The 13130-nt window shown below is 39.0% G+C and overlaps 3 protein-coding genes across 3 annotated transcripts; 2 read left to right on the top strand and 1 right to left on the bottom strand.

The window, feature by feature from the left end:
- Window positions 1-1024: 1024 nt before the first annotated feature.
- LOC115571439 (olfactory receptor 13G1-like) lies at window positions 1025-1960 on the bottom strand. Its single transcript, XM_030400868.1, has one exon. The coding sequence runs from the start codon at window positions 1958-1960 to the stop codon at window positions 1025-1027; it is 936 nt and encodes a 311-aa protein (XP_030256728.1).
- A 3927-nt stretch (window positions 1961-5887) lies between these two features.
- LOC115572108 (olfactory receptor 2AT4-like) lies at window positions 5888-6991 on the top strand. The gene has a single exon (XM_030401927.1). It carries the CDS (start codon window positions 5929-5931, stop codon window positions 6895-6897), a length of 969 nt encoding a protein of 322 aa, XP_030257787.1. The 5' UTR covers window positions 5888-5928; the 3' UTR covers window positions 6898-6991.
- A 2818-nt stretch (window positions 6992-9809) lies between these two features.
- On the top strand, window positions 9810-12685 carry LOC115573102 (olfactory receptor 52E8-like; the record flags this gene model as incomplete). The annotated part of the gene is made up of 2 exons (XM_030403729.1): window positions 9810-10716; window positions 12675-12685. Coding segments are annotated over exons 1-2 (918 nt in total), but the record flags the coding sequence as incomplete, so codon positions are not given.
- Between the last annotated feature and the right edge of the window lie 445 nt (window positions 12686-13130).

Genomic DNA, 13130 nt, shown 5'->3' with positions numbered 1-13130 from the left:
ATAGCCTTGAAAAGTGTTCAGTTTTATCTTTAAACATAAAGGTATAGTCAAAAAAGTTCTCCACCAGAGCTTGTGCTTTTCGGTCATGTAACCAGGAATTCATTATGCATCATTGATATCTTTCTCTAAGCTGCAGAGGTTTATAATATTGTAGCCCTGTTCAGAACCTGTCCCAGCATGCTTTGAGCAAGTACATCCTGGATAGGACGTAGACTGTCAAAGGGGTAACACAGCTACATTCCACTTCATTCACATTAATGGTCAATTTAGCAGTTCCAGACTTAACTAAGTCTTTGGACTATTCCAGCACCTGGATGACGCCCATGCTGACAAGGAAAAAATTGGCAAACTTGACAAAGAAAATGGAAATTTAAACGAAAACTGAGGTTAAAAAAAAAATTATCAGCAACTGTCAAGTTATAAACTGCTGGTGTGTGATCAATTTCAGTGTTCAAACAACATGCAACTGGCTTATGTTGAAGGGCTTTAAGTAAGAAATATTTTAGCAATTTATATTTTATCAGCAGTAATAATGACTTTGGACTTCTTCAAATGCCTTGAGCGTCAATTAAAAAACATATAAGTTTTATGGCAAAGACAAGGATCAAATCATCCTTGAGGATGACATATGTAAAATTGATTAATTATGAATGAAACATAATAATTATAATAATAAGAAGAAGAAGAAGAAGAAGAAGAATCAGAATCAGAATTATAACCAGAATCATAATGATAATCAGAATCATAATAATCGGTATTATTATTATGATATATATTATCATATAATGATATTTTAATCAACTCATCATTGCAGCTTTAATATGTTGAGATTTTTCTGAGACATGCATCTGAAGTGCAGATGAAGATTCTGTCTGCAATAATTATATATCATTGACATTATTGGCCCACAGTTTATTGACATAAAATTGAACAAATGTATGGATGAATTTGAAAAAAATTGTATAAAGAGCACAGAAGGAGGCAACATTTTAAAGAACATAAATTCACAGTTCACAACAACATGCTAAGATGTGTTAACTCTTTTGAAAATATTCCAAACCCTTTGTCTAATTTCGTTTGTCCTTAGACTGTAGACGAAAGGATTCACTGAAGGTGGGCCAACGTAGTACCAGACTGACAAGCCATGGCGTTGCTCAGCAGTTAATGGCACACCCATTCTGGTTAAGACAATGCGCATAAAGATTGGAAGGTAAAAACACACTACCACGATCAAGTGACTTAAACAAGTGCTGCCCATTTTCCTTTTTTCTTCTGATGAGGATAATTTCACACAATATACAATGAAACAGTACGACAGAGCTATAAGAGAGAAAGTAAAAAATAAGAGAAAGGATGATATGACGGTTATCATATTGAAATAGTAATCAAGATCAGCACAAGTAGTTCTCAGTATGGCAGCGTAGTCGCAGAAACTATATATCAGCTTTGTGTGGCAGTGAGGGAGAGGCAGCACAGTCGCAGGCATTACAGCCACAAAACAACAGGCAGCGATCCACAGCATTAGTACAAGTAGAATGATGCGCACATTTGTTAAATAACTGTTGTACTGAAAAGGACAGCTGACAGCAATCAAACGGTCAAATGCCATAACTGCTAAAGCAAACATCTCCATCACCCCTCCCACATGGTGAGTGAACATTGCAATTATACATGGTGCATAAGATATAGTATTAACACCAGCAAGTAGAGTCCCAATCATAGTTGGACTGACACTGGTGATGCACAGTATGTCAACAACAGCAAGGTTGCAAATCAGAAGAAACATGGGTTTGTGCAGTTTCTCGTCATAAACAATGACGACAATGTTAACCATATTGGCTAGAACAGCTACAATAAATGTAATCAATATAGTCACTCCGACTACAAATTTCCTTTGGGTTAATTCAAAACCACCTAGAACGAATGCTGTGAGGTCAATTGAAGCATTGAGTGAAGGCATACTTTACAAAAGATCAAGATGAAGTGCAAGCAGTTGATGAAAAAACATTCAGAGTAAGATCTTTTAACATATTGTAAATCATTATCAAGTTTACAAAAATCCCTGAGCTCTATGCTTTCACAACTAACCACACCGTTTATCAGACAGCTGGTCTGGATTTGTGGTTTTAAAGCTCTCGAGCACAGAAACCTTTCAGTGGGTGGATCTATCGTCCAATCACATCAGACATTGAGACCAGTGGATTGATTGGTCCAAAGGTAGATTTAGGCATTAAGAATCTTATATGGCACCTATGGCAAGATCAATCACATCAATACATACGATAATGATATAAATTAAATGCAAATTGAAGATATATGTACAAACAGATTCAAAAGCAGCTTGTGCAGAGGGCTTACATCAGTAAATGACAGTCCAAGTTAGGTTTGTAACAGACAAAGAGCTGATCTGTTGTCCAGCAGACCTCTCCCCAGGGTGTCCTAAAAAGATGCAATTGCAGAGAAACAGATCACCACCCATCCTTCCCTGGGGGCAAGGCCTCTTCTGTCGGAATTGGTGGTGGGGCAAGTGTGGTTGGTTGATGGTAACTATTAAAATTATATCAATTAAAATGTACAATCAAATCATTAAAATGGGGCACCACCCTGGAATTAGCGACCAATAACCAGACCAAAAACAGATAGTTGGGTTAATTAGAACAATTTCAGAATTTGTAAAATGCAGTGCAAGACCAGATGTCAGATGTATCTGGAGGTCGCAAAATAGTGGTCGTATCAGATGTAAGGGTTTCTACATTGGGGCAAAGGGGTCCTACAGAAGATCTCTAAGCTATTTGCACTTAAGCTACATCTTCTCATAACTGCTGACAGGATCTCTAATGCATGCAAAAAAAATATAATTCTAGGGATGAGAAATGGTGTTAGCACATGCCAGTGCGGTGAGTAGGCATGCAGCTATCTTCTCGTTGTTACTGGCAGTTGCCATAGAACAGGCTACTTTTTGTCACCAAGATGGGGTGACTGTTGGGGTCCCAAAGACTGCTGATTAAAACGACAGTTAGGAAGAAATAGGCTGAATGAGTTTTCAGCTCCAGAAAAGAGCACAAGGAAGACCCGGAGTTGCCAAAAAAGTTGATTGCTCACAGGTAGCACAGACAGGTCAGACACGGAAAGAGACAAGGAACTTGGTGGGAGCCCTCTAGACACCTGGGTAAGGTGACTGGTCCTTCTGGGACTAGCAGATTAAAGATTAAGAATAAGGATAAGAATAAGAATGAGGGTGATAACATATCCCCCTGCCACTGCTGAGGTGTGTATGTGGCAGGTGCCGCCTACAAGAAAGAAGGCAGCAAAGAGTGTTAAAAGAAGACTGTGGGGAACTAGGAGGGGAGGTGTCCCCTACTTGGACAAGAACAGTTCTGCAATCCTTGTCTTATCTGGCTCTGGCATTGGTTTGAGTTCTCTCATGCTTTGATCCCCAAAACTCTAGCGTTGTCCATAGGCTCTCTTGCTGGGCAAGAGGCTGTATAGGAACAACGATTTGAATGTGCGTTCCTCCTCCAACCCTGGTGTATCATATTCTTGGAAATATGTGACTCTCAGGCACCTATAGAACTGTTTGGGAGGCTCAAGCTTCTTTCGCGTGATGGCTAAGGCAAAAAGGGTGGCAGAGGCAGGGTGGTTTCGGGTATCTGGTTGGAGTGACTCCATGAAGACATGGACAATCCTGGTTGTAGTCTTTCAGACCAGTTTATGTTCTCACTTGTTGAAGTTGAGGAAGAAGGAAATACACAAAATACTGGCAAGTCAACTGGACAAATAAAGTTCTGAGTATTTGCTGCTGATCACCTTTGTTTTTTAAGTGAATATTGATCCAACATGTTCTCTGACCGCTTCATTACTAACATCTAACCCAAACAAACCTACCCAACTTTAGTAACCCGGACTGAATGTTTATGTAAAAGTAATGAACAATCTGTTGTTTCTTTACCATTAAAAAGTTAAGGCTTGGAGGCAGATTGACGTATTTATTTTAGTCTGCTGACACCTCAAGTTCCAAGGGGAAGCTAATTAGTGTCTCATGTCAATAGTGGTCTCAAGTGTGTGATTAAAGTGTGCACGTAAGTGTAGGCCTCTGTGTGTGTGCCTTAGTACCCTGGTGAATTCTCATCTCAAAACAGTCTTATGCAATGTTGTTTTGATCAGACTTGCACATACTTGTAGCAAACAAAGTGTTTCACGTCTTCTGTTGAGCCAGTTCTTCTCTTTTAACTTCTTTTAGTGAACTTTAACATTGTAATGTTAATGTTATTTAAACATTAACTGAGTAAGTGATTTGGAAAAGGCAAAATATCAATGCTGCAAAATGGCAGGAAGAAGTGAAATCTGTGACACCAAGAGGACTAGAAGCCTGTAAGCCAGAGGACAGCAAAGAGGCCCAAAGCCTCGCTGGCCTTATTTGTTCAAGCACTAGTGTTCTGAACTGCCTGAAATTCATCTCCTCACCAACAGTTATCACAGTCATTACTCAGATTTTCAAAATCATTTTGTGTCACTGAGTGTTAGCGTTACCAAGCAATGAAAAAGGCCCCTAAACCAAATTAATCTTCATATTTGTTATATTTTGTTAATCAGGTTAAAGGCCCTGTTAGTAAGAAAAGTTGATTTTTGAGTCTCCACTCAGATTATACATCTGCTATGTGCCGAGAGACTACCATTAAACTCCTGGGATATTAACGCTCCTTCCTCAGTATCAATCTTAGTACACATCGGGGTGTTATTAAAGTGCAGTTGTTTACTCCTGTGAGATTTACAATCTATTAGCATTATTAAATTAATAGTTCTTCTAATTAGCCATCATGAGGGGAGTGTTCCTTCCACTGCATAGCACATACGTAAAGTCCCCACCGACCAACTTATTGTGAACTCCTGTCATAATTATTAAATTGAAATAATATATTAATATTATTTTGTTTACAAAAGAAGAATATTAACACTAACTGAGAAGTGAAAATTACCTGAAAAAAAATGACTTTAATTCAGGATCAAATGTTGGCAGTTCATGTCATGGGCTATAGAACATATTGACCTTTCTACAAATTATTTTATATAACGGTCACATCACATGTTTATAACCTGACTGTCATGTCAGGGGATGGAGTCAAGGGTGAGTAGGCTGCCAGGCCAGTGACTGCAGTCCAAGACTGCGTTTTTAACACTGTGAAACAACTTGACATTTTCTCTGAAGGATCACAGCATTTCAACATTACACCTATGTGACCTTGTGACAACTTCCAGCCATGTTAATGGCAACAAAAAACATATTTTTTATGTGAAGTTGTTACATCTACAGCAGTGTTTGTTTATGTAATTTTTATTTTTTTCTTTCTTTTAGCCTTTTATTGCAATAGGACAGCTATGACAGGAAAGCTGGGTAGGAAGCAAGAGGAAGACATGCAGCAAAGAGTCACAGGCCAGAATCGAACATGGGTGTTTTTGATGAGACCTCAGGACAACTCAAACTGTGTTTGTGGTGACCAAAAGAGGTTTTAAGCTCAAATGTGACCTTTTCCTAACCCCTAAAGTGTTTTTTCTGCCTACACCATTCATGCTAGAGACTGGACTGAGTTTAGAGATATTATTTGGCTGACTGGAATCGATCCACAGAGAATAAAAACAGGTGGATACTATGATGCTATCACAAGGTAGGCTGCAAGAAGTGTTTTAAAGAGGTGAATTAGCGGGTGAATCACAGTATGCTGACAGTGTTTGAGAGAGGTACATGTTAATAATTTGAAATGTAATGCATAGCAGTAATTACTTAGTGCAAAGAAAATGAATCAAACATCAGATTAATAATACTCTGTAAGTATTGTCACTGTTTAAATGCAATGGGACGAAGTGTTTTATCTAACATGTTTTATCACTGCCTTCATGTTTCTCGATCAAAGGTGATATTTCTCCTCCATCATGCCAGAGGGAAATCATAGCACTGTGACTGAATTCATCCTGACTGGATTCCCTGGACTTCATCCAGAGTATCACGGCCTCGCCTCAGCTGTATTGTTCTTTGTTTATTTCCTAACTTTGACGGGCAATGCTACAATCCTGTTTTTATTTGCAACCGACCACAGCCTCCATAAGCCGATGTATTATATAATTCTAAACCTGTGTGCATGCGACATTCTCTTTAGCACAACCACTTTACCTAAGATCATCAGTAAGTATTGGTTTCAATCAGGGACCATTTCATTCACTGCTTGCTTTGTCCAGATGTACTTTGTTCACTATCTTGGCACGGTGAATTCTTTTATCCTCTTCCTCATGGCATTGGACAGGTATCTGGCTATCTGCCATCCTCTTAGATATCCACTTCTTCTTAAAGACTCCACCATCCACATTCTCAGTGTTACTGCGTGGGTTGTTGCCAAGGCAGGTCCTTTAATGTCAGTGATTAGAGCATACCCTCTTCCTTACTGTGCTTCGAACATAATCAATCACTGCTACTGTGATCATATTGGTATCACGATGCTGGCATGCACTGATAGGACCCCTTATGGTCGTCCTGCTTTTGCAGTTGCAATGGTTGCACTCCTAGGACCTCTGGCATTTGTAATATTTTCATATTGCTGTATTATTATAAATGTATTAAAGATAGCTAATTCACAAAGTCGCCTCAAAACTCTATCCACTTGTAGTGCTCAGCTGATTATAATCACACTCTATTATTTACCCAGATGTTTTGTTTATTTAGCCAGTAATGTCGGCATTACGTTTAGTGCTGATGCACGAATTGTAATAATCATGCTGTATAGCCTTTTCCCCCCCATGATTAATCCACTTATATACTGCTTAAGAGCAAAAGACATGAGAGAAAGTTTGTGGAAGAAATTCAGCAGATGCACATTTTCACAAAGAGTTTCAGCTACAAGGAACTGATAAACTAATGCATTACGCAGTGTTTCTCATTTCTTTTTCTTTTTTTAGCAGCCATCGCTCTCGTTTCAACCACATCATTTTAAAAACAGTTATCAATTTAAATCCATTCTTCTAGGGGGATGAAAAGCTTCTTCTGTCCAGTATATGGATGTTGACTGAAACAAAACATGTCATGTCTAGGTAAACAAGTAGCGTCATGTGTGTCATTATTACGACACAGAGCAGTTTCTTGTGTATTTATTGCATAATGAATAAGATCAAATGTATATGAATTATTAATAAATTCTATCAGTCTTCTGTTTATCAGGTGTCCCCTAAGTTTGTTCAGTTCTATCCATCCTTTTCTTCTGTATTGGACTGAAGCCAGAGGATGAAATTATGATGTAATTCAACACAATGTTATCCGCCTTTGACCCTGGATGAAAAAAAATCGCCAACACTCACTTACATCTGGCTATTGTTTTGAACATAGTTCTGTCAGATAACTGGTGTGTGAAGATGGCGCTGCACAACTACAGACAAGCAGTAGTGGTTTGTCTTTACTGTTCGTGTGGTTTTTTTCAACTGCAATCTGCAAAAAGGACCTGCACTTTTTAGTTTTGTACAGACAGAATACATTTAAGGTGGACAAGACACTGATGGTTTCATCGTATAGATCTTTCATTGAGTCAATCTTAACGTTTTGTTTTATCTTATGGTATGGTGACTCCTCAGTGCACAATAAAAATCATAGGCCCAATAACGTAATAATTGCCTGCAAAATAATTGGCGTGCAGCAGCTTTCTTTGCACAGTATTTATGACAGACAAATTCTGGAAGGAAGGCATCCTCAATCTAATCTTGGCCCACTCTGGCCATCCACTCTGACCATCCGTACTTGAAAGAATTTGCTTTTATGTCCTCTTGTATATTGTGTTTTAACCCACTTCTGTAAGTCAAAGTGTTGCTTTCTACATGACACACCAGATAAAAAAAACTTAACAGCTAACTCATCTACTGACAATGGTAAAGCAAGCAAAAGGAAAGAAACTGACTGTGTGTAGCAGATGTGTAGTGTGTAGACTTTTTTTAAATAACACCCTATTATTGGTATGAAAAATGTTATTACTTTTGCCTGCATGGTTATTGTTGCTGTGCTTTATGGTTTTATGTAATTATTACCACAATATGATTTATTTTTATCATATTTAAAAATTATTATGAATGATATGATATTGTAGAAGTTGTGAAAAACTGGAGGCGAAACTTCTCTCTTTGACCTCATTCTCAAGCGTTTAACACAAAATAACTCAAACAGTGGGAAAACTGCTGACTTCCTAGCCCCTCCCAACTCTCCATTATCATGCTTACACACTTATGCTTGTCGTGCACCTGAGCACATTAGAAGTCCACACAGAAGTCAGTCCAGTCTCCGACGTCTTTCTTGAGGCCGTGCCTAACTCTGTGGCTGACATGTGGAAACATCATACAGGAGTGTGGTGTTGGCTCCATCAAAGGCTATGTCCTTTAATTGCAGCCCTGTGACTGCCATCCTGAAGGCCTGTACATCCGGGTCTGCAGCTTGGTCCACCACCATGCAGGCATAGTCAATCACTAAGTGGACAGCACCTGCGATGACCTGGGCGTTTCAGTCCGCAACCAGGTAGTTTTTTCCAGCAACGTGCTGAATGTACGTTGTAAACTCTGCAATGTAGGAGAGCTGTCTCTGCTGGTGGGTGGACCAAGGCTTGGTCACCTTGGCCATGGCAAATGTCAGTGGTTTGTGGTCTACAAACGCTGTGAACTGCCGTCCGGAAACTCAGCGAGGAGGCGGAAAAAAATAATTTGTGGCTGAGAGCATGCTAGACAGTCTGATGTGTACAGACACATCTCCAAGTGTACATGGAGATGAACAGAAGGTGGCAGCGTTTTGACATTCAGCATCAGGCCATAGGCACACAGGAAATCTGCGCTGTGTTGTTGTCCTGCTATAACAAATTTATCTGGCAATAACAGCACGCCCAAGCTGATCCCATAAGTGTTCAATGGGGTAGAGGTCAGGACTGCTGGCAGGCCATTCCATCGTCTCGACTCCCAAATTCTGGGAGTAGTCTCTGAGAAACCCTGTCCTAAGTGTGACCAGGCTCTGTATTTTATGGGTGAACTGTTCCTTTAAGGTCGGTGTATACACGTTTAATACAATAGTATCCTCACTATGTTTATAAAAAAGAATGTAATCCAGGCATTATTGCATTTGCTACAAAATGTACTTGCTCATGCAAAGTACAGTAGACATATATGAACATACTTTTGATGACATCTGGTTTAAAGCATTTTCTGGCTGGAATACAAGCTAATTTAAACAGATGAAGAATCTTTTTATAATTACGTGCAGATTAAAAGTAAAATAAATAATGAAAATTTGTGTTTGTGTGTCCTTTACTGAAATATTTCCTCATTTTTTTTCTTTATTAATATTATTTTACTCTACCTAATCTTTCATAATTAGAAGGTCATGCGTGCGTTGTTTTCATGTTGTTTCGATGTGTTCTTCAAGTTGCACTCATTATTGGAAATATAAAAAAACAACATGTAAATTTGAATTACATCATGATCCATTGAGGATATGATGAACTTGATAAAAGGCTGATATTGCCTGGCATCCATTCATTGCAGTGGGTTATTGGACACTGAACTCCAATCTGGAAAATAAGACCTGTATTCAAACTGGAAATAGGAGAGCATAACAGTCACTGCTTTTAGATATACTGTATTTATATCTCTGTCCAATTATGTGGTATTTAAATAGTACATTCTGCAATTAATATCTTAATGGTCTAATCAGTGATTTTGCCTTGCAGGTCTTTATTTCATGTATTGCATCTGACAGATTCTCACTGTAAACTCAAATTATGATCACCAATTTTACAAGGATGAGAAGTTTCTCCATCCTTGGATTTCCAGGACTTTCACCTCAGTATTATGGACCTGTGTCAGCTCTCTTCTTGTTCATCTACCTGGTTATTGTAGTAGGAAATATTTTCATTTTAGCATTTGTTGCCTCTGAGAAGTCCCTGCAAAAACCGACGTATCTGGTCTTCTGTCACCTGGCACTGAACGACTTAACATTTGGCACGGCGACTCTCCCGAAGATCATATCAAAATACTGGTTTGATGACAGCTTTATTTCTTTTTACGGGTGTTTTACACAGATGTTCTTTGTTCATTATTTAGGATCAGTGACCTCTTTCATCTTGCTGGTGATGGCTCTCGATCGATTTATTGCGATATGTATTCCACTGCGTTATCCGGTCCTTATCACAAATGACATCATATCTGTGCTCTGTGGGTTTGCTTGGTTCATACCTCTGCCTTTGATGGTAGCTATTGTACTCCATGTTCTCACTCTACCTTTCTGTAAATCGAACGTCATCGCTCAGTGCTACTGCGACCACATTTCTATCACGAGTCAGGCATGTGGTGCGGACGTTAGAATAGTCGCCGTCACTTCTCTGTGCGTGGCCATGTTTTGTCTTTTGCTTCCTCTTGCATTCATCCTCTTTTCCTACACCTCCATTATTGTGGTTATTATGAAAATGGCCAATGTTGCAGGGCGCAAAAAAACCCTATCAACATGTTCACCACAAATATTCATCACATGTCTTTTTTACCTTCCCAGGTGTTTTGTTTATATAGCAAATACCATTGGATTTTCTTTCAGTTTAGATGTCCGCATTTTGTTGATACTGCTGTACAGTCTTTTTCCTCCTGCTGTTAATCCAATCATCTATTGCTTCAAGACTCATGACATTAAGCACATGTTGATGAAGAGGCTGAGGAGAACTAAAATCGGCATAGCGATCAAGCTTTCATATTGATATGAAGCTGACATCTGCAGCCAAATGCACTGAACCTCCACCTTCAATCGTTGCCATTTCCTCAGATGTGAGTCTTGGCCTTCTTTTCTGTGGCTTAAGTGCACAAGAATCAGTCATCTAGAGTCCATCTAGTGCACTGAGAAACTTCACCTCTCAGGCAGGAAATGTGAAAATATGATCTTACTGAGTACATTTGTGCGCATTTAAAATGTGAGCATAGCTTTTTTTTTTTTTTTTTTATAAACACAACTTTTGTAATTTAAGTCCATAGAATTACTAGCCATGTTTGACCCAGTAATTAAAATTGATATTATTTTCCTTGACTTTTACTGTTTAAAAATGTGTGTTTTTTTGTTCAGTTTAAATATGTGTCATGGATGAACGTGGACAGACATTGATTAGATGGGCACTGTGTCTTAATATGTTGATATGATGCACTTCACAAGCCTTTAGTCATACTTTTAGTTTCAAATGATTATATTTATATATTGTGTGTTATTTATCGTCTTCTGTTAATGATCCTGGAGAAACGTAATCTCATTTTTGTTGTGCTGTTTTGTTGGTACAACAAAATGACAATAAAGCTTGGATTGATTGATTGATTGATTGATATGGTGTTTGTGTGTAGGTAAATGTGAGAAGAGGAAAAACAGGAAAAAAGAAATGTTATTGTGTGTGTGTGTTGGTGTAGCAATGCAGAAGACATTGATAACAATTCCCTAATAAGCACAGTCTCTTTGTTCTACTGTTATAAAGTCAAGGCTCGCCTTTTATTTAATCTGTATGTGACTTGTAAACATCCACTGTGATTAGAACTGACTCACCTGTCTCAAAGTTAAGTTTACACATCCACCGTTATGAACAGCGATCGCCTACTGATGTATACACTTCGGTGTATGGGCCGATGTTACCACTTCGCTTAGGAAAACAACAACAACATAGTCAGTACTGACACATCTTTGAGATGAAATCAACAAAGTCATTCATCATTTTTACTCCTACATCCTCATCAAACTCTCCAGAGCAGCAGCAGGTGTTTCACAGTACCTCAGAACTGTAGCTTCAGTTCATCCTCAATCTGTACTGTGTTTGATCAGTTTTACAAGCTTTGAATAGAGTAGCTGCAAACTGTCAAGTCAGTCCTGTTAAACAAAACTGTCTTAATTTAAATTCTCTTGAACACTGCAATTCAGTAAACGCTTACCTTTTTCTCAGACTCTCAGGTTTGAAAGTGCACATGAAATATTGAAAACAGTTAGTGTAACAGGCCCCAGGTGTGTGAGCAGTATGCAGATTATAATGTTGTGGCAAAAAAGGGCAGAACATACTGTTTTCGTGAAGATTGGCTGCTCCAATTTGACAGATTAAAGGGATAGTTCGGGTTTTTTGAAGTGGGGTCATATAAAGTACATATCTATAGTCGATCTGTTTCCTACCATAATCACCGATCTGTGCAGCCTCAGTTTGGAGAAGTAGAGAGCCGCTCCAGCCCAGACGCTCAGCTTTGTACTGCAGTTAACAGGGTCCAGCGAAAAAGCGAAATTAACCACCTAAAACAAGGCTCACATAAAAAAATCTATATAAGTTCAAGTGTACGTTGTATAGGCAAAATTCACACCGCTTTACATCGCCATCAGACCGCGCTTTTGGCACTACATTTTCTCAACCGCAGAACCCCCGTATCCCTACGCACTAGCGTAACTGGGCAACAGCTGATCTGCGAGCGGCGGAATACAGCGCGAGGCCCAGTTGCTGGACGGGAGGTTTACTTTAGTTAAAAACAAAACTTAACTCTCCATATCCTTCCGATATGAACGGGGTCCGCAATGTAAAGCGGTATGAATTTTACCTATACAACGTACACTTGACCTGATGTAAAATTTTTTAGGTGAGCCTTGTTTTAGGTGGTTAATTTCGCTTTTTCGCTGGACCCCGTTCACTGCAGTACAAAGCTGAGCGTCTGGGCTGGAGCGGCTCTCTACTTCTCCAAACTGAGGCTGCACTGATCTGTGATTACTGTAGTAGGAAACAGATCGACTATAGATATGTACTTTATATGACCCCACTTCAAAAAACCTGAACTATCCCTTTAAGGTCTCACAGAGACGAATTCCATGAACTGCAAATTTTGCAATCGATACCTGCAACATGAGGTGATTGTTTTGTGATTGTGCTCCTAAAATTTTCAGTTAGGGGCCACTGAGCTCCTCGTGAAAAAAGTTAGTCTGAAGCCCTGTATATAAATAAAATTAAAAGAAAGTTTCTTTTGTTCTCAAGTTTCTAGCTTCACATACACACATATGTCCAGTTAGACTGACTGGCAGCTTGTTTTACACTTAGCATCCTGCTAACAATATGTATTTGCAAATACCATGA

The sequence above is a fragment of the Sparus aurata genome, chromosome 2, assembly GCF_900880675.1.
Source record: "Sparus aurata chromosome 2, fSpaAur1.1, whole genome shotgun sequence".
Taxonomy (NCBI): domain Eukaryota; kingdom Metazoa; phylum Chordata; class Actinopteri; order Spariformes; family Sparidae; genus Sparus; species Sparus aurata.
The sequence above is the reverse complement of the archived record's forward strand: the minus strand, read 5'-3'. Positions and strand labels throughout refer to the sequence as shown.

Bases quoted from the DNA above. Each gene is read 5' to 3' on its own strand.
- LOC115571439 (XM_030400868.1), bottom strand. From the start codon at position 1,960: ATGCCTTCACTCAATGCTTCAATTGACCTCACAGCATTCGTTCTAGGT.
- LOC115572108 (XM_030401927.1), top strand. From the start codon at position 5,929: ATGCCAGAGGGAAATCATAGCACTGTGACTGAATTCATCCTGACTGGA.